We start from the raw sequence: 24,937 nt of genomic DNA, 5'->3' as shown, positions 1-24,937 counted from the left end.
TTTCACATTCAGATTATATCTCTCTAATTTCAAGTTAAATGTCACCCCCTTGGTGAAGCTTATGTGAGCTGCCTCATCATAAGTGGCTATCCACCCTGTTTTCCTTCTCTCCATAGAACTCATGGCTACACATAATATTTTTCTGATTTATATGTTGATTGATCTGTTTGCACACCATGGTTGTCCAGTATTTTGGCACACAGTAGGTGCTTAATAACTATCTGTTGAATAGATAAATGCCCAGCTTCTGGAATGAGGGAGAAGGGGTTAAGTTTCTAAATAGAGTTTTCTGAAACTTGAGTGTGGGAAAGGAATTTGGCCTTGCCACTGGATTAAGAATGCCTACGGGCAGCCCCTAACCCTGGAACTTTATTCCTAAAGCATTTTAACTTCATGCTAACTTTGAGCCGTGGACGTGAGACCCACCCATGGTTAAGTTCAGGTTAGGTTTGGGACACTGGGATATTTTCTTTCATCCATAATCACTGGATCAAGGCCTATAAATCAAATAGTTAAGACACAAAACACAAACAAGGTCGTAATTTGTTTCTTCCTGCCCTCTGTTTTTCTTGGCATGGAAAAACTCAAGCTTTTCCTGACTGGGGATGGGTAATGACACTGGGGGGTGATTCATTAAAAGTGGCCTGAGTAACTGGCCTTTTATTTCTTCTCATTCTTTCCCTTTATTGTCCCAACTCATGTAAGGAAACACATTGAATAAAATAATTCTCTTGCTGATAAAGAACTTTCCCTTGACTCTTTGTTCATTTGCAGTTACATGTTCCCAGAATCAAAATCTTAGTGCTAGGGAGGCCAAAGTGGCTAAGGGTAGAAGCAGTGTATATTTCTAATAGAGAAGGAAGGCCAAGAATCCTGGCTTTTTTTTTTTTTTTTTTTTTTTTTTTCTAGAGAGAAAGAGACAGCATGCTCAGAAGGGACAGAGAGAGAAGGAGAGAGAGAGAATCCCAAGCAGGCTCCATGCTGTCAGCGTGGGGCCCCATGTAGGGCTCAATCTCACAAACCGTGAGAGCATGACCTGAGCTGAAATCAAGAGTAGGATGCTTAACCGACTGAGTCACCCGGTGCCCCAAGAACCCTGGTTTTGGAAGCCACTGCTTTTACCTCCTCTTCTTAACAAAGCTGTCTATTCTATTAGAAAAGTGTTCCAGTCCCCAGGGAATCTAGCAGGAGTTAGGGAGTCCCTTATCTCTAAATTGGGTGTCACAGTATCAGTACTTTCCTCTCAAACGAGTGCCTTTAATGTCAACCATTCCTAAGGCCAGAAAAGAGAAAAGACAGTGATAACAACTAAGAATATTCAATTTCATAGTATTCAATTCAAAATATTCAATTTCATAGAGCATAATACCAAGAGAAATAGCAGAGTATACTATATTCATCTTTTACACTCCACACTGCTGTTTTATTTGAAGTATTTTTATGTTTTTTGTAAATAAAGAATAAATTCTAAAATATGTAAAAAAAAAAAAAAAAAAAAAGGCTGGACAATAATCGACCAAAAGGCTAACAATAGCTATATCAGGGTTGAGGGCTTGGAGTCTATTTTCATTTTCACGTTTGTCCTCGTCTGAATCTTTTTAGTTCTTTTCACAGATTGTGCGTTACTTTTGTGATTAAAAAGAAGTAATAATAAAATGTGCTTTTATTTAAGTTGGTTTGTGTGCCCTGACCTCCTGCACCTCTCTGTGGAAGCGGAGCAATTTATTTTCCAAGAGGTGGGCATAGAAGGGCACGAGTGGGACTGCGATCCGGGCCAGGGCGAGGCTGTGGAAAAATACCAGTGATGCCTCACGCTCAGCAAGGCTCTGGTGAAGGCCACTATTAAGTCACCCCTCCTTCATTCTCTTCCCCCTCCATGTGAAACGATCCCAGTTCCTCTCACCTGTTGTCGTAAATCTGTTGCACATCTCTGAGCCTGCTCCTAGCGCTCCACCATCCCTGTGGATTCCCAAGGCCAGCAGCTCCTCCATGGGGGACGCGTCTAGGAAAGGGACAGCGAGAAGATGAATCTGTGGGTCTCTGATGTTCTAAATTGGTGGTTCTTCCTGACTTTCGAGAAGGGACCTCAAAAGACAACATGCCTCCCACCTACCGAGGCTCTGGTCAATTAGGGGTCTAGGTAGTCAGGAGATGGATTATCTGCTAATATGGCTAGATGCTCGGTTGGAGAATCTGGCTCAGTAGGATTCCTTGTACCCTAATGAAACAGACTTTCCTACCAATCCCGGGCAGCAGTGAACAAGGCGCCCTCCCTGTGAGGAGTGAGACAAGAACTTGTACTCCCTCCCAGGATCATAGTCCCAAGACACTAGGAAGAGGAATACACTGGTGACTCATGCCTGGTTTCTCCTAGTGTTCCTCCTTCCCTAAGTGCAGAAGGAGAGAGGCAAAAAGAGGGGCCTGGACATGAGTGCTGATGACCCTCTGCAGGAAGGAAATACGTGGAGTGGGAAGAAAGCATTCTCCTCTCCCAAAGTTCTTACTATTTCTTGGATTATAGAACACTTTGAGGATATGAAGCAAGCTATAAACCACCACCTCAGAAAAGTGCACATATGTCCTGGACTTTGCTGGTAATGGTTTATATCTGCCTGTCTTTCCCTTTCTTCTAGAACCCCCATTTTCCTCAGAGGAACTGTTCCTCTTCTAGTCTCTGTGAAGCTATGCAAGCTGTCAATCAGTATGTTCCACCTCCCCTTGCTTACAGGTGGGACATGTGATCCAATCTATTCAATCAGAGAAGCTCATGTCCCTGTGGCACGGAGCCGGGCGGGGCGGGGCGGGGGGTGGGGGGGTGGTGCACGTTGGGGAAGACCCCTTGTTATTAAAGGAATATTAAACTGGAGAAAAGTAAAGCCTGGGGCTGTCCATCGCTATTTTGTCTGACTAGTGGAGTCTCAAGAGTGGAGGCCAACAAGGGGTGCCTGGCTGGCTCAGTCTGAAAAGCATGGGACTCTTGATCTCCCAGTTGTGAGTTCTAGCCCCAGGGTGGGTGTATAGAGATTACTTAAAAATGAAAAATCTTAAAAAAAAAAAAAAAAAAAAAAAAAAGGAATAGAGCCCAACAAAGTGGAAAGGTGCCCTCAGGACAGTGTTAAACCCTTGAATCTAGTCACAAAGAAAACCTAAACATAAATGAACCACATAATTTCCTTTTTTTTTTTTTTTCTTTCCCCTCAAACTAGTGTGTGAGGTGGGTTTCTGTACCTTGCAACATACGTGTCCACATAATAGAACTTGGCCTCCACTTTCCAGGGGTGGTCAGACTCTGAAGCCCAGGCCTCCACTGGCCATTCAGAGCCCTGTTAGCGGTGCCCCTTATACATTTGAAAATTGATCAAGTGAGGTAAGGGATTCGGATACATCAGATTACTGCATTTGGGGAGGCAGTACTTCCTTCTTCATGTTGGCTCCATTTCTGCCTCGCAGCGCCTCGAAAACCCCAAACTCCACCGAAAGCACCAGCCAGAGGGCACACAGCTGGAGAGAAAACAGGCAGTGTGGGTGTGTTGGAATGCAGGAGATTCTGGGAGGAAGAGGAAGACACTGGCGACTCATGCCCAGCTTCACCTGAAAAATTCGGACTGTATTATATAACTTAAAAAAAAATCTCTTTCAACTGCAAAATTTCAAAATTCTTTCCCCAAATCTCAAGAACGTAAAAGAAATCTCCAGCTCCCCAAATTAGGATTTGTACTGCTGGCGTGAGCTTTTCCCCTCAAGACCATATAGATTGGCTTTCCCATGGATTTAGGATCAAAGGGCTCCTTCGGGTTATGTATTCCTTTGAAACGAATTCAAAGGCATGCATTTCCAAAGTGCAGGGGGAGCTGAAAAGCCTTCATCCTTGCTGAATGAATCAGCATCCTGGGAGCACAGGTGACACGTCCTGACCCATCCCTTCACTGTCTGATAAGCCCAAAGGTCATAGCTCTGAACTTGACCCCACTTTTCCTTCTTCCTGCCCCTTTTCTGGGTTTTCTGATAAGGTGCCCTAAGTCAGCTGTGACACTGTTTTCTCTCTCTGCAAACATAGTCCCCAGGGCGTGCACTCTGCCTGTGAGCTCCCCAGCTGCTTCCAGCTCTCCCTCTGCCCACAGCCCTTTAATTGCTGCATTCCAACAAATTAGCCATGTGACAGAAGATTATTTTTAACTTCAATAGAGCAGCTCCCTCTCTTTTAATATATCATGCTTGGCCCACATTCCCTCGGTGAAAAGGGCACCATCGGCTACTTCTGAGAACTTTTAATTACTCCAATTGTTTGCAAACCTCTTAGAAGCTTGGGGGGAAAAATTTTCTTCTCCTTTCCCAGTTTTCCCATTTCCTATTTAACGGGAGCTGAGGCTGAGTCCAACCTGGAGACTTACCAGCTTCAACAGGTCTCCTCAAATCTCCTCCAGCCCCCTCTACCTGTCCTCCTCCACAGGACTTTTCTTCCTTCCTTCCTTCCTTCCTTCTTTCCTTCCTTCCTTCCTTCCTTCCTTCCTTCCTTCCTTCCTTCCTTTCTCTCTCTCTCTCTCTCTCTCTCTCTCTCTCTCTCTCTCTTTCTTTCAAGTGCAAATCCACTGGGAGAATGAAGGGAGGGCAAGTTCCAGAGTCACAGGAACTGCATCCCAATGACACATGGAGCCTGGAAGGCAGCAGGAATGGATAGGGGTTGGTGCCTGTGGCCTTAGGAAGACTGAGCCCTCAGCATCTTCTAGGTCTTGGGATCCTGCAAGAGGGTCCTAATGATTGAGCTGATTCTGAGTCTAAGCCTTCCAAATTTGAGTAAACCACACAGACCAATGAGCATCTCATTGACCATCACATGGACTAAAAGCCTTCTCCAATTTTTCTGAATGTTCTAAGCCCATGATACTTCTCTAATCTCAGGAGGCCAAGTGGGCTATGTGGCCAGAAATGATTGGTATTGTATCAACTACCTTCACCTAGAAAGGTAGAGATCGAGTTTCATTTTGAGTCTCCCAAAAACCAAGAAATGTGCAATTTCTTTTACCTGAGATTTGCAAAGTAATTCAAATAGGTTCTATCAGTATGGAATCATTCCAGATATTATCTATGCTTTATGCATTTTGATGCACAGTGAATTATAAAAAGATAGGTGTGTGTGTGTGTGTGTGTGTGTGTGTGTGTATGTGTGTATGTGAGAGAGAGAGAAAGAGAGAAAGAGAGAGACAGAGAGACAGAGAGAGAGACACTCTCCCTCTCTTGTTGTGTATTAGTAAAAGGGAAGAAAAAGTGTTCCAGGCAGTGGGAACAGCATATATGCAAGCTGTTGGGTAGGAAAAAGGAGTGTGTTTTGGGAATTTTAAAAAGCCAATGTGACTAGAATCTACAGAGAGTAACACATTATGCTCCAAGAGCCCAGTTCTTTGAACTTTTTAAAATTGAGATATATTTTACATAAAATTAAATGCTAATATTTTAGTGTATAGATCAGTGAGTTTTGACAACTGCAAACGCTGCCACCCAAATCCAGATTCAAACTTTTCCATGTCTTCAGAAAGTTCCCTAGTACCCCTGTCTAGTCAATGCCCCAGCCTTGGGCAGCTGCTATTCTGATTTCTATCACCATAAATTTAACTTGTTTGTCCTTGATTTAGCAGCATATAAATGGGATCATACAGTATGTGTTTTTTTGTGTGCACTTCTTTCTACAATACATCATCTGGATTGTTCCAACAGTTCCAATCTGTATGGTGTTTTTCTGTTGGATTTACAGGAATATGTGGTGATGAGGTCAAGCCTAACCAGAACAACTTCATTAATGATAGATTTCCCTAGAATGGGTTCAAGTCACCTGTCATTGACCACAGTAATGCCATTGAGACATGGCAAGGCACTTTTGATTTTAAAAAGGTTGGCAATGGGGAGCTTGGGTGGCTCAGGTGGTTAAACGTCCAACTTCAGCTCAGGTCATGATCTCGTGGTTCACAGGTTTGAGCCCCAAGTTGGGCTCTATGCTGACAGCTCAGAGCCTGGAGTCTAGTTCAGATTCTGTGTTTCCCTCTCTTTCTGCTTCTCCCCCATTCGTGCTCTCTCTCTTTCTCAAAAATAAATAAATATTAAAAAAAAAAAAAAAAAAAGGTTGGCAAACGTACCTCACCCTTTGATCCAGCCATTCTGGATTTAGGAGTTTCTCTTACAGATAGATATCCTCACATATGTGTCACATGATGTTTGTGGATGAATATGAATGAAAGGATTATTTTTCATAGTCAAGGATTAGAAACAAATTTATAAACATCCGTAGGGATCTGATTAAGTAAGTAGTAAGTAATGCAGACAATGGAACACTATATAGTCATGAGAAAAAAATGAGGAGTTTCCTCAGGTCCTGAAACGAGATGCTGTCCAAAATGAAAATAGCCAGGTGCAGAACAGCATGTGTACTCATTCGCTTACTAAACAGATTTTTAGGGAGAGACTGCAATGTTCCAGACACCATGCTACAAGCCGAAGGTACAACATTATACAGAATAAAATCCCAGGGTGCCTGGCTGGCTCTGTCAGTAGAACATGCAACTCTTGATCTCAGGGTTGTGAGTTCAAGTCCTACATTGGGTGTAGAGCTTACTTAAAAAAATTAAGATCTTAAAAAAAAAAAAGAATAAAATCCCTTCTCTCATGGAACTTGCTTTCTATTGGCAGGGGTGGTAGAAAAAAATAAACAAATGAAAAATGTATCTGTATAGTGTGCTATCATTAATGTAAAATGAAAGAATGAAAGGGGGGGAAGAAAACATAAATGTGTTCATTTATTTATTTATTTATTTATTTTTAATGTTTATCTATATTTGAGAAAGAGAGAGAGAGCACAAGCAGGGGAGGGGATGAGAGAGACGGAGTCAGAATCTGATGTAGGCTCCAGGCTCTGAGCTGTCAGCACAGAGCACGACACACGACTTGAACTCATGAGCTGTGAGATCATGACCTGAGCCGAAGTAGGACGCTTAACCACCTGAGCCACTCAAGCACCCCCGTATTTTTATTATTTTTTTAAGATTTTATTTTTAAGTAATCTCTACACTCAATCTGGGGCCCAACTCATAACTCCAAGATCAAGAGTCACAAGCTCCACCCACTGAGCCAGCCAGGTGCCCCACAAATGTGTTCTTTTAACTCTGCACAAAGTATCTATTTCAGAAAAGACACGCCAGAAACTGGTAGGACAGAGGAAGGGAGCTAGGAAGCTGCAGGATGAAGACAGAACAAATGTCATTTAATGTTCTGTGTATCTTCTGACTTTAAATTATTGAATGGGTTATCTAATCCAGAATTAATAGATATAATTACAATATTTTGATCAAGTTGGAAGAAGTGTTTGGCAGCATTGCCCAGCACCTGGGCCCTCAAGTGGTGGGAAATGCCTTACGGCTTTTTAATCACTGCAGGAGGAAAGGGCTGGCCCCCAGCTGTCACTCACTGCAGTCATGAACCAAGTCATGGCATCACTCTGGTAAGATAAAAGAGGCACCGAGAGGACAGAAGGAAACAAAATCAGTCTTGAGTCACATACGCTTCATGGGTATTTATAAAAGCCTTAGGCAGCTCCTTCCTAAATTTGAATTAATGTCAAAAGAGAATCATTTCAGGAAGTATGAGTTCCTCTCTTCAAACTTTTTGGGACCATCCCACTCTGGTATGAATCGCATAGAGCCAAGTTCATTCACAGGGAACATCTGTGGGGGAGACGGGAAGCACAATAAAGAAACCATCTGACACTGAACATGGACATCATTGTCTTTTTTCCCAGCTTCCCTTGGGACATCCATTTGTTTGGTTGTGTGGGAAGGAAAGTCTATAAAATGTTTATGGTTATTATTTCAGTTTATTCATATAACATGTAAAAATGGCAATTTGGAAAAGGAGCTTCACTGAGATATGCATTCTTTGTACATGTTTGTATTCCAGAAGCTTCACAGAGTTGTTGGAAGGTGGCTTTGTGGCTCCTTGTGGCTTTTAGTTAACCAAAATGATTAAAAAAAAAAAAAAAAGTTTCGCTTTGAATATCAAATTTGTAATTATTTATCTTATCTCACAATAAATTACTTCTTTCAAAATCCTACCATTATTTTTCTTATATTTTTATTAACTTTTAATTACTAGTTAATACAGGAATACATTCTGGGGCACCTGGGTGGCTCAGTCGATTAAACGTCTGACTTTAGCTCAGATCATAAACTTGCAGTTCGTGAGTTTGAGCCCCACGTCGGGCTCTGTGCTGACAGCTCAGAGCCTGGAACCTGCTTGGGATTCTGTGTCTCCCTCTTTCTACACCCCTTCCCCACTCATATTCTCTCTCTCTCTCTCTTTAATGAATAAACATTAAATTATTTTTAATAAAAAAAGTAGTACATTCTTCTTTTTTAAAAAAAAGTTAGAGTGTTGCAGATAAAGTTTTGGTTCTCTTTAATCATTTTCCATAATGCTAATTTAATTGGCCTCAAGTATGGCTGGCAAATAATTACTTTATCATAGTGATTTTAATATGCAGCAAAGTGTGAGAATCACTTGTCTAACTGATTTAGGACTCCAATGTTTGGAAACTCAACCCCCTGACATGATGGGAAATACATATTTTTAAAAATACAAGAAATGGTTTTCGTTCTTTAAGTGAAGGATGAGATTTGCCTTTCAAAATAGATTGCATTTTAGCAGAAAATTTCACTGTGTAAATAAAAAGCCAATATGCATTTCTAGAATAGAGTCTGGGGACAATGAGACCCTAAACTCACCATTTAAGTTGTCATTGTTGTGGGCATGTTGCACCTCTGTAGATTATTACGATGTGGCTGGAGACTGGGGATTGAGGAAGAACTGACTGAAGAAGTTTCTTGGCTAGAGAAAGAGAGGGCTGTAAAAGACCTTTGTGAAAGAGTCAGGCTGAGACTCTTAAGTTCTGTGTTGTCCAACATGGTAGCTACCAACCACATATGGTTATTTAATCTTAAATTTAAGTGAATTGAAATGAAATCAAAAGTTAAGTTCCTCAGTCATGCTAGCCACATTTCAAGCACTCAATAGCCACATATAACTAGTGGTTACCATATTGGATGTAAGTATAGAATATTTCCCTCATTAAAGAAAGCTCTACGGCACAGTGCTACTCTAGAAATTATTGTATGTGGTCTTACCTAGTAGCTAGTTTTAAATATTCATTCATGCAAAAATGAACTATTGGGACCTCATCAAAATAAAAAACTTCTGCACAGCGAAGAAACAATCAGCAAAATTAAAAGGTAACCGACAGAATGGGAGAAGATATTTGCAAATGACATATCAGATAAAGGGTTAGTATCCAAAATCTATAAAGAACCTACCAAACTCAACACCCAAAAAACAAATAATCCAGTGAAGAAAGGGGCAAAAGACATAAATAGACACTTCTCCAAAGAAGACACCCAGATGGCGAACTGACACATGAAAAAATGCTCAACATCTCTCATCATCAGGGAAATACAAAGCAAAACCACAATGAGATACCACCTCACAACTATCAGAATGGCTAACATCAACAACTCAGGCAACAACAGATGTTGGCAAGGATGCGGAGAAAGAGGATCTCTTTTGCCCTACTGGTGGGAATGCAAGCTGGTGCAGCCACTCTGGAAAACAGTATGGAGGTTCCTCCAAAAACTAAAAATAGAACTACCCTATGACCCAGCAATTGCACTACTAGGCATTTATCCAAGGGATACAGGAGTGCTATTTCAAAGGAGCACATGCACTCCAATGTTTATAGCAGCACTATCAACAACAGCCAAAGTATGGAAAGAGCCCAAATGTCCATCCATGGATGAATGGATAAAGAAGATGTGGTGTATAAATACAATGGAGATTACTTGGCAATCAAAAAGAATGAAATCTTTCCATTTGCAACTATGTGGATGAAACTAGAGGGTATCATGCTAAGTGAAATTAGTCAGTCAGAGAAAGACAAAAATCATATGACTTCACTCATATGAGGACTTTAAGACACAAAACAGATGAACATAAGGGAAGGGAAGCAAAAATAATATAAAAACAGGGAGGGGGACAAAACAGAAGAGACTCATAAATATGGAGAACAAACTGAGGGTTACGGGAGGGGTTGTGGGAGGAGGGATGGGTTAAATGGGTAAGGAGCACTAAGGAATCTACTCCTGAAATCATTGTTGCACTATATTCTGACTAACTTGGATGTAAATTTAAAAAAAAAAAATGTTCATTCATGAAATGTAATCACTTGCTTTATTACCAAGCCTTCAACTAAGTTTTAAAGACATGAATAGACATTTTTCCAAAGAAGACATCAGATAGCTAATAGACACATGAAAACATGCTCAACATCACTCATCATCAGGGAAATACAAATCACAACCACAATAAGATACCATCTCACACCTGTCAGAATGGCTAACATTTACAACTCAGGCAACCACAGTTGTTGGTGAGGATGTGGAGAAAGAGGATCTCTTTTGCCCTGCTGATGGTAATGCAAACTGGGGCAGCCACTCTGGAAACAGTATGGAGGTGCCTCAAAAAGTTAAAAATAGAACTACCCCATGACCCAGCGATTGCACTACTAGGTACTTATCCAAGGGATACAGGTGTGCTGTTTCGAAGGGACACATGCACCCCAATGTTTATAGCAGCACTATCCACAACAGCCAAAGTATGGAAAGAGCCCAAATGTCCATCCACGGATGAATGGATAAAGAAGATGTGGCATACATGTACAATAACATATAATGGAATATCACTCGGCGATCAAAGAGAATGAAATCTTGCCCTTGGCAGCAATGTAGATGAAACTAGAGTGTATTATGCTAAGCAAAGTAAGTCAGAGAAAGACAAATATCATATGATTTCACTCATATGTGGAATTTAAGATACAAAACAGATAAACATAAGGGAAGGAAAAATAGTATAAAAAGAGAGAGGGAGAGAAACCATAAGAGACTCTTAAATACAGAGAACAAACTGAGGGTTGCTGATGAGGTGTTGGTGGGGGGATTGGCTAAATGGGTGAGGGGCATTAAGGAGGACACTTGTTGGGATGAGCACTGGTAAGTGATTAAATCAGTAAATTCTATTCCTGAAATCATTATTACACTGTATGTTAACAAACTTGGATTTGAATATAAAAAAAATAGTAACAGCTAATATTCATTGAATACTTATATATTGGTCAGTTTTCTTAGTGGCAGACAACACGTTTCACTCTTATCAATTTAAGCACAAAGAGATTTATTGAAGGGTATGGAGAGTTCACAGAAGCATTAGGAAAGTTAAGAAATATGCTCTAGGGGCTCCCGGGTGGCTCAGTCGGTTAAGCATCTGACTTAGGCTCAGGTCATAATCTTGCGGTTTGTAAGTTCGAGCCCTGCATCGGACTCTGTGCTGACAGCTCGGAGCCTGAAGCCTGCTTCAGATTCTGTGTCTCCCTCTCTCTCTGCCCCCCCCCCCCCCCGCCCACACACACTTGTGCTCTGTCTCTCTCTGTCTCTGAAAAATGAATAAATGTAAAAAAAAAAAGAAAAGAAAAGAAAAGAAATATGCTCTAGACTAAACATCCAGGAATGACTTCCAAAATTATACTGGAGAACAGGGTTGACAAGCAAGCTGCAGCCTCGGCCACCATCCAGAAGATTCAGAACTGCTAAGCTGCCACCATCAGCTGCTGGCTCCAGAATAATGTTGCCTTTGCCATGATCAGCACCAGCAAAATGGATGCTTCACGCCTGCCTCTCCTTCAACAGAGTTCAGAGCTCTCACTCTACAGAACTCCACAGAGTTCGCATTTGTCTCACACAAATGGCATCTAAATCACAAACAAAATCAGAGCTGCAAGGGAGTTTGAGAAATGTACCAAGTATTTAGCTTCCTAAGCTAGAAAGAAATTGGAATGGATTTTGAAAGAACCAATCTAAAGTATCTGCCACAACTCGCCATGCGCCAAGTCCAGTAAGCATGTCTGATCTCATTTCATTCCTACAAGAATTCAGTGAGGAAGGCCCTATAATTATCCCCATTTGACCGATGAGGACACTATGGTAAATGGTGGGACTCATAGGATGATCTTAGTTGTGCTTTTCAAGTTAAAGGAGTCTTCTGTCCACTCTAACTAAAGGAAGCACCGAAGGGACAGCTGCCTGGAGAAGCCAGGATGGAAGATGACAACCCACAAGAATAAAGCAGCAGTCCCAAGGTGACAAAGGACAGCCAGAATGAATCTGAGAACTCAGGAGTGGTGCCAGATTCATGCCAGATTCCAGAGTCCCTGCTCTCCACAAGTCCATGCCGCCCCCAATGGGAAGAACCAGAACTCACCCACACGTGACAAAGACTAAGAACACTTTCTTGGTTACATTTCAACAGCCCCAGTTATATCTGTGACACAGAGGGCAGTGCAAAGTAAAGAACTCAGCAGGGAAGGCTTCCAGACGGAGGTGAGTTTTCAGTTGGTTTTAGAGAAGTGTTAGCTTACGTACATCTGTCAGAAGGCAGAGGCTTTCAGATGAAAGAACTCACGTGTCTCACGCTAAGACTCAGGGCTGAAGCGGGCAGTCACTGTAGCATATCAGACCAACGTCCTTGCCTGAGGAGGAAGGAGGTGGGTCAGTGTTTAGGAGAAAACAATAAAGAAGCTGGTTGGGAAGGGAACTGATTGCAGGATAAAATCACATGAAACCCTACCTATGATTATAGCTATATTAAAATATTAATAGAGTATATATTGAAATTCAATTAATTAAAATCTCAGGGAGTGGGACCCAGAAATTTTCTAAAACTCCAAGTCGATTTGTCCTGATTTGCCTGTCACAATGGCTGTTCCCGGTCCCATGTCTCCTTCCCTGTGAAAAAGCCCAAGCTTCTGGTGCCTGGGGGCTGGGGCCCCTTTGCCATGTCATTCTTTTTTTTTTTTTTTTTTAACGTTTTATTTATTTTTGAGACAAAGAGACACAGAGCATGAACAGGGTTGGGTCAGAGAGAGGGAGACACAGAATCCCAACCAGGCTCCAGGCTCTGAGCTGTCCACACAGAGCCCACGTGGAGCTCAAACTCACAAAGCCTGAGATCGTGGCCTGAGCCGAAGTTGGTCGCTTAACCGACTGAGCCACCCAGGCGCCCTGCCATGTCATTCTTTCCAGGAGACGTTTTAGTAGGATCAAAAGATAACCATGTCAGACAGAAGAATAAATCTCAAGGAAATGGGTCACTTGGAGCTGGGAGATTCAGAATAATTTGAGAAACCAGCGTCAACATCTCAGAAATGCAGTAGGATGTGTGTTTCTTACTTACTTCACTTAAGTTTTATCAAACAATATTAGTAACAACATTCTAACAAGTCTTTCCATCTACTTGGTCTTATGCTAACCGATTTAATATTGCTTTATATGATTTAACCCTCACCACAATTACCTAAACTAGAGGCAATTAATATTGCCATTTTACCAGTGAGGAAACTGAGGCTTAAGAAGTCCCACAACTAAGAACTGGACCCTGGAGTCCATAGATTTAGCCATCCTACTATGCTGCCTTGATTTCTTTATCCTTATTTGTGTTTCCCTATTATTTTTCACACGTTATGTTTACTCATTGGCTCTTCACTCCTCCAAAAACTAGAAGTTTCTTAAATGTGATGATTAAGTCTGACTCATCTTTTTACACCCTTAACCCCAATACCTGACAAAGACTAGCACATAGTACTTAATAGCACATAGAGTTAGACAAAGCTTTATAACATAACCATTCGCTTTATTTTTTTTAATTTTTTTTACATTTATTTATTTTTGAGAGACAGAGCATAAGTGGGGGAGGGGCAGAGATAGAAGGAGACAGAGAATCTGAAGCAGGCTCCAGGCTCTGAGCTGTCAGCACAGAGCTTGATGTGAGGCTCAAACCCATAAACTGTGAGATCATGACCTGAGCTGAAGTCGGACACCCAACCAACTGAGCCACCCAGGCGCCCCACTTTATTTTTTTAAAATATTTATTTTTTAGAGAGACAGAGACAGACTGCGAGCTGGGGAGGGGCAGAGAGAGAGAGGGAGACACAGAATCCAAAGCAGGCTCCAAGCTGTCAGCACCGAACCCACGCAGGACTCAAACTCATGAGCCATGAAATCATGATCCGAGCTGAAGTCGGCCGCTTAACCGACTGAGCCACCCAGGCCCCTCCATTCACTTTATATACTTATACACAATGACTCTTGCAGATAGTCACAGCTTCTGGGTAACAAGTTGATGATGTGAGTCCTCTCATTTCATATATTGCCATGGTCAAGTGTGAGGGTCTTAGAGTCAGAGAGTTACAGGTTTGAATCCTGCCTCAGCCACTTATTAATGGTATAGCTTTGGGCAAATATTAAAAGAAAAAAGTTTTGGGGCACCTGGATGGCTCAGTCGGTTGAGTGTCCAACTCTTGATTTCGGTTCAGGCCATGATCCCAGGGTCGTGGGATCAAGCCCCACATTGGGCTCCATGATGAGTGTGGAGCCTGCTTAAGATTCTCTCTCTCTCTCTCTCTCTCTCTCTCTCTCTCTCTCTCTCTCTCTCCCTTTGCCCCTCTCCCCAACTTGAGTTCTCTCTCTATGTCTAAAAAAAAAGTTTATAATTTATAAAGGGTTATTTGTAAAAAGAGCACTGCTCTTGGGTCCTGAAGAAATAACTGGAAAAGTTAATGATTCCAATGCTTAAAAATATATCTGTGTGTACAGGCACATCAAAAGACGTTCAACATCCCTAATCATCAGGTAAATGGAAATCGAAACGATAATAAGATATCACCTCACTCCTGTCAGAATGGCTACTATCAAAAAGAAATAGCAAGTGTTGGTGAGGCTATGGAGAAAAGGGAATCCTCATGCACTGTTGGTGGGAATGTAAATTAGTGCAGTCACTATGGAAAACAGTCTGGAGTTCCTCAAAAAATTAAAAACAGAACTACTGTACAATCCAGCAATCACATTTCTCGTTATTTATCCAAAAAAATGAAAACACTAATTTGCAAAGACATCTGTACCCCTAAGTTCATTGCAGCATTATATGCCATAGCCAAGATTTGGAAGCAACATAAATGCCTATTGGTAGATTAATAGATAACAAGTGCTATGTACCTGCAAAGGAATATTACTCAGCCACAAAAAGAATGAAATCTTGCCATTTATAACAACACTGGTGGACCCAGAAGGTATTATGCTAAGTGAAATTTCTCAGAGAAAGACAAAATATGGTATGATTTCACCTATATGTGGAATCCAAAGAAGCAATACAAATAAACAAATAAAACAAACCAGAAACAGATTCATAGATACAGAGAAAAAACTGATGGTCGCCTGAGGGCTGTAGGATGTAGGAATGGACGGAATAGGGGAAGGAGGTTAAGAAGTGCAAACTTCCAGCATAGGGAATATAGAAAATAATATTGTAACAACTTCATATGGTGACAGATGGTAACTAGACTTACTGTGGTGACCACTGGTGATGCATATAAATATCGAATCACTATGTTGTATACCTGAAACTAATACGATATTGTATTTCAGTTATTCTGTAATAACAAATATGTACCTGATCAAAGTGATAGACAGGTGGGTTCTCAGAGGAGCTCAGTGTCTCGCTACAGTAGCCAGCAGCCTGCTGACCCTCTCAGCTCCTCCTACTGAGAAAGATGGAGAAGCAAGAACAGGGAATTGCTGTGGTTAAATGTTAACTTGTGTTTATTTCTCTACAACTGCAGGCTGTTTAATTTGGCCAACCCAGTGAAGATTCTTTGGTAAACTTGTGCATAATTTCTAAACACCAGACCTACGACCTTTACACACATGCTAAACATTTATAGAGTGGAAGAGTTCTCTTTTTTCTCCATCAGTGAATTGAATAAATACCAACACCCTCCCCTTTCCCCCAAAAAAAGTATTCTGTGATCTACACTAAAGATAAATTGGTAATAATTCATCCTGATCAGCAAAGGGTTGTAAAGCAGATTCTTTGATAAGCCAATTAATTCCAGAAGGCACTGGGGCTTATTTCTTCCCGATACTGATTTATATTCTCAAAGCCATAGAATGTTAGAGCTGGAAAGAAACCTTTTAAGATTATCTCGTCAAGCCTTCTGATTTTAATGGAGGAGAAAACTGTGCACTCCAGAGAGGAAAGTTTAGACTCACGGACAAATGTTAATAAAGAAAGAATCATATAGAAAATATTTTGTCATAACAATTCCTACAGCACTGTGGTTATTGTTTTTTGTTCCTTTTATAATCTGGTGGTCCAAATACAGTATTTGGGCCTGGACTTGGAAATCTGTGGACACTAATCTTCAGCTTTGTGCTGACGTCAGAGATATTTGAGAATCACTGCTGCCCCCTGCTGGAAATTTAAAACCTCACAGGTTCTCAAGGCTCTATGTAATTTTTTAAGTCAAAAAAATTCTAAAAGTAATATTTCCTTAAGTTAGTAAGCTTAAATTTTTTTCATTTTACTTATTTCATAAAGATAGAACACATGCATGTGAATGGGGCAGGAACAGAGGAAGGGAGGGAGGGAGAGAGAGAGAGAGAGGGAGAGAGAGAGAGAGAGGGAGAGAGAGTCCCAAGCAGGCTCCATACTCAATGCAGATCTGTGGCAGGGCTGGATCCCACAACCCTGGGACCATGTCCTGAGCAGAAGTCAAGAGTCAGATGCTCAACCAACTGAGTCACTCAGGCGCCTCCTGTTAGTAAGTTTAAATAGTATGGAAGGGTATAAAGAGAAAGCCAATACTTGCCCCCCTTCAATAATACTTCCCAGTGATAACGGCCATTAACAATTTTATTGAACATTTTTCCATAATTTTTTACTTATATATTTGTATATGTCTGTGCACATGTATATAATTTTATAGATATGTAGGAAAATGCCATGCAATGTCTTATAGCTTATTTTTCTTTATTTTGGATATTTAAAAGCTTCCTAATTTTTTTTTAGAAACATATCTTGAATATTTTTAAAAAAGTAATCTCTATGCCCAACGCGGGACTTGAACTCACAACCCAGAGATCAAGAGTTACATGCTCTTCCAACTGAGCCGGCCAGGCACCCCCAGGTGCTCCTGTCTTGAGTAACTTTTTTAAAAAATTGTATTTTAGAGAGAGAAAAAGCATGCCCGTGAACATGGGGGAGGGGCAGAGAAAGAGAGAATCATAAACAGGCTCCACACTCAGAACAGAGCCCAATGCAGGACTCGATCCCACAACACTGGGATCATGACCTGAGCCAAAATCAAGAGTCAACCTCCTGAGCCACGGAGGTGCCCCTTGAACATCTTTTCAAAGCAGTATATTGACAACCTCATTCTTTTTTATGGGCGGATAATAGTCCATTGCTTGGATGTACCATAAATTATTCATTCAGTCTTCTTTTGATAGACTAAAATGTAAATCTCTCTAAGAGCAGGGAATTTATTTACTATTTTGTTGTTGTTACTCACCGCTGTCTCCAGTAATGAGAATAATACTCAACAAAGTTTGCTTAGTAAGTAAATGGACACTTTCCTAGTTTTAAGAATTTCTGTTTAAAAACACTGTTCTGAATGCCTTTGTGCCCATATTTTTGTGCATTGGATATAAAGTCTAGGAGGAAGTACAGGTTCAAAGGCATGCGAATCTTAAGTTTTGACAGATACTGCCAAATTATCACTTTTGATGAAGAATGGATCCAGATGTTTAATAATTCTATGATTCCCATGACTGACTTGACATCAAAACCAGAAGCTCCCAGAGAATTAATGAAACATAGCTGTTTTCCGCACATCCCTTTTCTGCTCTAATTCAGTAGTGGGGTGGCACAGAATATTTAACATGCCCCGCCCCCCCCCCCCCCCCCCCCCGCCCCTCGCCGTGATTCCCATGCACACTCAGAACCGGCAATAGCCACATAATCTACCCATGTCTTGCTACACTGCAGCAGATGGGAATGTGCTCCTATATCCTAATCTTCATGTGGTAACTCATTTGTTATTCACCTGATGCTTATCGAGTGCCTACTGTGTGTAAGACCCTATGCTCTCTCAACCACACGCAAGATTGTACAGGGGGTGTGGTATGGATTTCGCCACTGCCATGGGTGGTGGTGCTGGGGGCGAACGGGTGAGTTTGTCGGTATACGTGTTGGCCGGTGGCTGGGGTTTGGGGAGGGAGCAATGTGTGGGTGAAACTTGGGAATCCTGCAGCACGACAGTGGCAGAAATTTTTTAAAGGCCCAGCCCTGCCCTCAGTGACACGTATGTGTGTCTAACAAACATGGAGCCAGCGCAACTTCTAGCTCTTCTTAGGCAAGTGCTACCGAGGGTCGCCAAAAGCCGAGGAGTGGGGCGGGGCACAGTCTTTCCCCCCTGGGCCCTTCTAAGCCAGATAAAATATCATGCAGATGCGACACATGTGGGAAATGCGCCATGGACAGCCAACAGATGGCAGTCATAAAAAGAGATGACAGATTCCACCGTCATTCACGACCCACCCAAATGTCACGTCCGCTGGGCTCTTTCCCTGGCAGTTCCTGCCCCAAGCAGGTGTTGTTTTCATGTACTCCATGGCAGTTAAAATATAACAACAGAAGGGAAAAAAAAACCCACCAGAAAACAAACTGCTACTACTATTCCCCAAGGCTTACTGTATCAGAACTTCTGACCACATTACTGCATGACCCCATTTTATTCTCCCAACAGTGTAGCGAACTCAGAGAAGTTAAATAACCAGACAAAGGCTACACAACTGGTTTAGTAGATGATCTTCACATCCTTTTTGCTTGCACATCTCATCACGTAATTTTGAAAAATTGTGTATCCCTAGAAACAGACATTTATGTCTGAAATGCATCTACGGCCACTTAATTTATAACAAAGGAGGCACTACAGAAAGCAGGGGTGTTTTGTTTTGTTTTGTTTTGTTTTTTGAGAGAGAGAGAGAGAGAGAGAGAGTGGGGGAGAGGGGCAGAGGGAGAAAGAGAGAGAATCTTAAGCAGACTCCGCATTCAGCAAGGAGCCCAACAAAGGCCTCAATCCCACAGCCCTGGGACCATGACCCGAGCTGAAATCAAGAGTCAGACGCTCAACCGACTGAGCGCCCAGGCGCTCCTGGATTTTTTACTAAATGGTGCTGTAATAGCTAGATACCCATATGGGGAACACTACATCAAATCCAGGTGGATAAAAGACAAATGTGAAAGACAAAAATCTCCGGCTTTTTAGAATATATGAAAATATTTTCTCAGCTTCTGAATAGGAAAGGATTTATTAAACAAGCCACTAACTGCTCAAGATAAAGGAAAAGAATGATAAAGAGAATGACTCAATTACACTAAAGTTACACATTGTGGTTCACAAATACACTACATAGAGAGTATACTAGATAAACTACAGAGTAAGAGAAGACAATTGCAACAAATGTAACCAAATGCTCATCAGCTTGTTGCAACACTAGGCAAAGGCAACAGTGTTAAATGGTACAACTACTTTGGAAAACAGTTTGGCATCCTTTTTATACAAATGTTATACAGTTGCTCCTTGAACAACATGGGTTTTTTGAGTGAACTGTACAGGTCCACTTATACATGGATATACACTTAATATTTTTCCTTATACTTTTCCTTATTTTTAGTAAGTTCTACATCCAATGTGGGGCTGGAACTCATAACCCTGAGATCAAGATTCACATGCTCTGCAGACTGAACCAGCCATGTGCCCTTTCTCTTAGAATATTCTTTTTTTTTAATTTTTTTAACGTTTATTTATTTTTGAGACAGAGAGAGACAGAGCATGAACAGGGGAGGGTCAGAGAGAGGGAGACACAGAGTCTGAAACAGGCTCCAGGCTCTGAGCTGTCAGCACAGAGCCCGACGCGGGGCTCGAACTCACGGACCGCGAAATCATGACCTGAGCCGAAGTCGGCCGCTTAACCAACTGAGCCACCCAGGCGCCCCGACTCTTAGAATATTCTTAATAACATTTACTTTTCTCTAGCTTATTTTATAGTAATAATATAGTATATAATATACATAACATACAAAATATGTGTTAATCAACTGTTTATCGGTAAGGCTTTTGGTCAATAGTAGTTAAGTTTTGGGGGAGTCAAAAGTTACATGCAGATTTTTTACTGTATGGGGGTCAGTGTCTCTAAATTCTGCATTGTTCAAGGGTCAAGTATAGTTCACAATTAAAAAGAAAAGAAAAGAAACCATTGACTAACAATGTGTATCTCCTTCCATATTTTAAAGTTGACATCTAAAAGTTTCCATCTTGGGGCACCTGGGTGGCTCATTCAGTTAAGTGTCTGACTTTGGGTCAGGTCATGATCTCATGGTCCGTGAGTTTGAGCCCCACGGAGCCCAGAGCCTGTTTCAGATTCTGTGGCCCCCTCTGTCTCTGCCCCTCCCCCACTTGCACTCTCTCTCTCAAAAATAAACATTAAAAAAATTTTAAGCCTCCATCTTACTTTTTACTACTTGAACAACAATGCTTATAGAAGCCTTATTTTTAATTGTCCCAAATAGAAAACAACCCAAATATCTATGGAAAATGACTAACTAAATTGTTGATTTTCATAAAATACAACACCACTCAGCAATAAAAAGGAATGACATGGATGAATCTCAAAAACGCTGTTATGCAAATGAAGCCAGACACAAAGGGTATCTGCTGTATGATTCTATTTATATAAAATTCAGAAACAGATGAAACTAAGATGTTTGAAATCCAAACAGTGGTTGGTGGATGAGGAGTGACTTGAAGAGGGCATCAGGGAACATTCTGGGGTGATTCATCATACATTTAACTAGATGCAAAATATGTACTTTCTGGCACATTATGGATCTTAACATTTAAAAATAAAACTGTGATATCACTGCCATAAATACATCCAATGAAATATAAGTACCATACTGATTTGATACTCACCATCATCCATTTAAAAATTTAAAAATATGGACAAGCCCTTCTTGACTAGTCATTCATTTTAAATCATTCTTTTTATCCTTGAAATCCATGTCTCCCACCATCTATTACTCTAATGAAACATGTTTTTATGTTTGAAAGTCCCTTATTCATCATCTATTTCTCTGCAACAACAGATGACCATGTATTTACATTTTTTCTTTTTTTAGATTTTAAAGTCTTTAAAAATATGCTATCACCACAAGGGTTTAAATATTAATTTTCTTTGGACTTAAGCTAACATTATAAGTTATACCCTAATAATATCAATCAAAGCAGCATAAAGTTATGTCCACTGAAAGTGAATCTCTTAATGAAATGAATGAAGGAGTAGTTAATGGGACCTTAAGTAGTCTTTTTTTTTTTTTTTTAGTTTATTTATTGAGAGAGAGAGAGAGAGTATGCACACGTGCACATACAGGGAGGGGTAGAGAGAGAGGGAGGGAGAGAATCTTAAGCAGGTCCCAAGCTCTTACCGTGAAGCCAGAACCAGGGCTGGAACTCACAAACCATGAGATCATGACCTGAGCTGAAACCAAGAGTCAAACGCTTAACCGACTGAGCCACCCAGGTGCCCCAGGACCTTAATTAGTCTTGAACTATGCCAGTATTGGTATCCAAACTTAGTTTCTTACAACATAATATACACCAGAGTGGGATGTAGATTATATGCCTTACCTTTTGCAAGGTGGGAGACAGATGATTGGGGCAGAGAAACTGGCAGGATCTCTGACTTTGGAGTATTCTCAGATAAGTTTTAAGAAAGATAACACATGAAGGTTGATCCCCCTTGAGAAGCCTTCATGCTTAGGGATATGTATAATTCCAGTTTGAAGATGGCCAGTTTAGAATGTGCTGGAGATGGGATTCTATGTCTGACTACCAGCCTAGATTCTTTCAACTGTGCCATACAATCCTATTTTATTTCTTATCACTTTGACCTAAAACAACCACTTTAGGAATATTTATTTGCCTTTGGGGGATGGTGGGCAGCTATGGAAGGAATACATTACCATTGCTCAAAATTAAAATATAGTATCATTTTTACATGTCAGTCTTCCATCTAGACCTTGAACTCTCACAGGGAAAAATTAGTGTTTTATCTATATTTGTGGCCCTAGAACCTATTGAGCTTCAACTCACAAAGCAGGGCCTCAATAAATGTTGAGCAAATGCCCATGGAGGACTAGACTATTTTTTTTTTTCTATGATCTCACAGCATACTACCTAAAAAATCTTACCTAACATAAGACTGGAAATGTCCTGTCCTGGACTGGAAGTTATTAGGCTCTGAAGCTTTCTTGAGCTTCATACATGAGTCAGGCATCATGCTAAGGCTTCATTAAGGATAACATTTATTGGGGATCTTTTCCCTCTACTCCTGTAGAAAATTAGGAAAAATTAGAAAAGTCTAAGGAAGAAAATATTTGAAATCTCTTGTCATTCTATCTTGGTTAATATAAATAGATATGAATTTAAAATTGGACTCACAACAAAAATAAAATAAAATAAAATAAAATAAAATAAAATAAAATAAAATATAAAAATAGGAGGCAGACATAAATTCATTATAACATCTTGGGCAAGTCAACCTCCTGGAGCCTCAGTTTATCCATCTGTAAAACTGGCATAATAATACCATTTTTTGTAGAATTTTGATGAAGATTAAATGAAATAACAGCATTTACTTACCCTAGCATAATACATGGTAAATAGTAAATGTTAACAAAAAAAGTGTACATGATTATAACTTACATAAATTTGTGGTCACATTATATGTTTCAATTATTTTTCTCTTCTTATTATATCTTGAGCATGAAATCATCTTTGGGTACATATTTATTTATTTTCTTGTTTTTTATGGGGGGGACATAATTTTTATCACAGAGAAAATTTCTTACTATGAACACACCAGGAGTTACTTAATAACCTTATTTTTAGATCTTTCTAGTTCTAATTTTTTGTACACTATCAGTAATGCTGAGATGAAAATGCTTGCACTCAAATCTTAGTGCACTTTTACAATTATTTCTACAGAATGAATTTCTAGACAATGGAAGTTTTATGGCTTCTGCTATTTGTTGTTGTTTGCTTGTTTTTGTTTTTTGTTTTGTTTTGTTTTGGTTTCCCTGAATTGCTCTTTGGAAAGTTTTTATAGATTTACAGTTTCACCAGCACTGGCCAAAAGTACCTGTTTCACAGCACCCTCCCTGACACTGGGTATTATTATTTTTTTTTAACCTTGCCAATTTAATCGACATGTATCAGGCATTGTTTTACAGGCTTTACCTCATTTCATGTTCACTACAATCCGATGAAGTGTCCATTTGGCAATCTGTCCTCTTTAGCAGATGGGGAGAAACAAGACTACTAGAGGTTAAGTTCTTACTCAAGCCAGTAAATTATTAGGCCAGGAGAAGCCTGTTGATCATTAACTTGCTGACTGTAGCTTTTCCCCTATACCACACTGCCTCCTGCTGGTGCCCAGAGGGAGGGCAGGAAGCACTGAAGCTCCTCAAAGCAGAATCCTTAAATAAGAGTTGAATATTTGTGGTGAGTAAAGAAGAGACAACCATATGATGGTGGGACTTTGAAAAATGAGGAGAAAACTAAACAAGCTTTACACTTAATGTTTACACATTTTATGTAAGTTATAGCTTAATTTAAAAAAAAAGGAAAGGAAAAATGAGAATTTTGATAGAGAAGAGGAGGAAAGACTTTTCAGGAAAATACTGGATGTGTTAATAAAAATATTTTATGCTTATTGAGCCCAAATAATGAGCCAAGCCCTCTGTGAAGGGCACTGGAAATAGTAATTCACTTAATTTTCATACAACCCCATGAGGCACGTCTGTTGTTTGTGCCTCACAGATAATATAACAGAGGTAGATAGATGGCTAAGTAATTTGCCCAAGCTTATGTGACTAACAAGCAGAAGAATCAGAATGTGAGATAGGAAAATTGGCTCCTGGTTAAGGCAGGCAGGCTGGGATGGCTAAGTAGCCCAAATCACCAAAGATCTGTCATACTCAGAGGCCTCTTCCTATTCTGGAATGTCCACAACACAGAAACTTGGAAAGACCAGGATACTATACAGATTCAGGTCTATGTCTAACTAATTCAAGGGTCTAGCATGTGATTTCTCAACCTCAGTGATGCTGCCACTTGCCCACCTGAGTTATTCTTCAGTGGTCCCAAACTGGGTCTTTGCTGGCACTAACCCAAGGGGTCAGGTAGAAGAGGCTTTGAAGCTCAACCAGTTGCTGGGCCTCTCAGGGAGGGGGCACACCACTCACTACAACTGGTATTTCTCTATTTGGTATGGGTACTGGTTGGTAGATTCCAAGAGCATCAAAGACAGCTATTGGTGACTCACATCCTATGTCCCCACTTCCTTCCTACATTGACTCCAGGCCCACTTAGTTCTTTGGAAATACTCCTTACCCATTCATTCCCCTGGCTGTGGAAGATAGGGATAATGATGTTTCCAATGAAGAAGTGGGGAAAGGACTCTCCAAGGTCTATTGGCAAGCCCATCACAGAAAAAAAAAAAAAAAGTAAGGTTCAGGAATGTGTCCAGCAAGGTGACGGTTGCAAGTGGATTTGGAACTGGAGTTGGACAAGAAGAGAACCTGGAGAAAGAGAGAAGGACCATGATTTTTTTAAAATCCTCTCCAGGCCAATCTACAAGGCCAAAAGGGAGAAAAGAACTCAGGGAAAGTATCCTGTGCAGTCATAAAATTATATAGACAGCTGTTCTGTATCTAGAAAATCACAACACAAACACATAAGAACTGGGAGTTTGTCCTAAGAATGTCTCTGTTTTGGTAAATATAGTTTGCTGGTGGGCATGAAATTACATTTCAATAAATATAATTTGCTGGTGGTATGGTCTTTCAGTGTGTATCAAAAGCCTTCCTCATGTGCCTAGTCAGTTCGATCCAACCTCAA

At 40.6% G+C, this 24,937-nt stretch overlaps 1 protein-coding gene across 3 annotated transcripts in view; it reads right to left on the bottom strand.

Annotated features, from left to right (window-relative positions):
- Positions 1-24,937, bottom strand: part of NIP7 (nucleolar pre-rRNA processing protein NIP7) — a 66,794-nt gene that overhangs the window by 3,864 nt on the left and 37,993 nt on the right. Inside the window, exons 5-6 of one of the 3 annotated variants that reach the window (XM_060650320.2) lie at positions 1,904-2,002; positions 1,240-1,273 (exon numbers count right to left, since the gene is read on the bottom strand). In XM_060650320.2, the coding sequence (XP_060506303.1) occupies positions 1,943-2,002 (60 nt within the window). In that variant the 3' untranslated portion in view covers positions 1,240-1,273; positions 1,904-1,942. Of the gene's footprint in view, positions 1-1,239; positions 1,274-1,903; positions 2,003-12,543; positions 12,611-24,937 lie in introns of those variants that run through there. The other 2 variants (XM_060650324.2, XM_060650321.2) reach the window with 2 other exon arrangements.

Source organism: Panthera onca, chromosome E2 (genome assembly GCF_046562875.1).
Source record: "Panthera onca isolate mPanOnc1 chromosome E2, mPanOnc1 haplotype 2, whole genome shotgun sequence".
Classification (NCBI taxonomy): Eukaryota; Metazoa; Chordata; class Mammalia; order Carnivora; family Felidae; genus Panthera; species Panthera onca.
The sequence above is the reverse complement of the archived record's forward strand: the minus strand, read 5'-3'. Positions and strand labels throughout refer to the sequence as shown.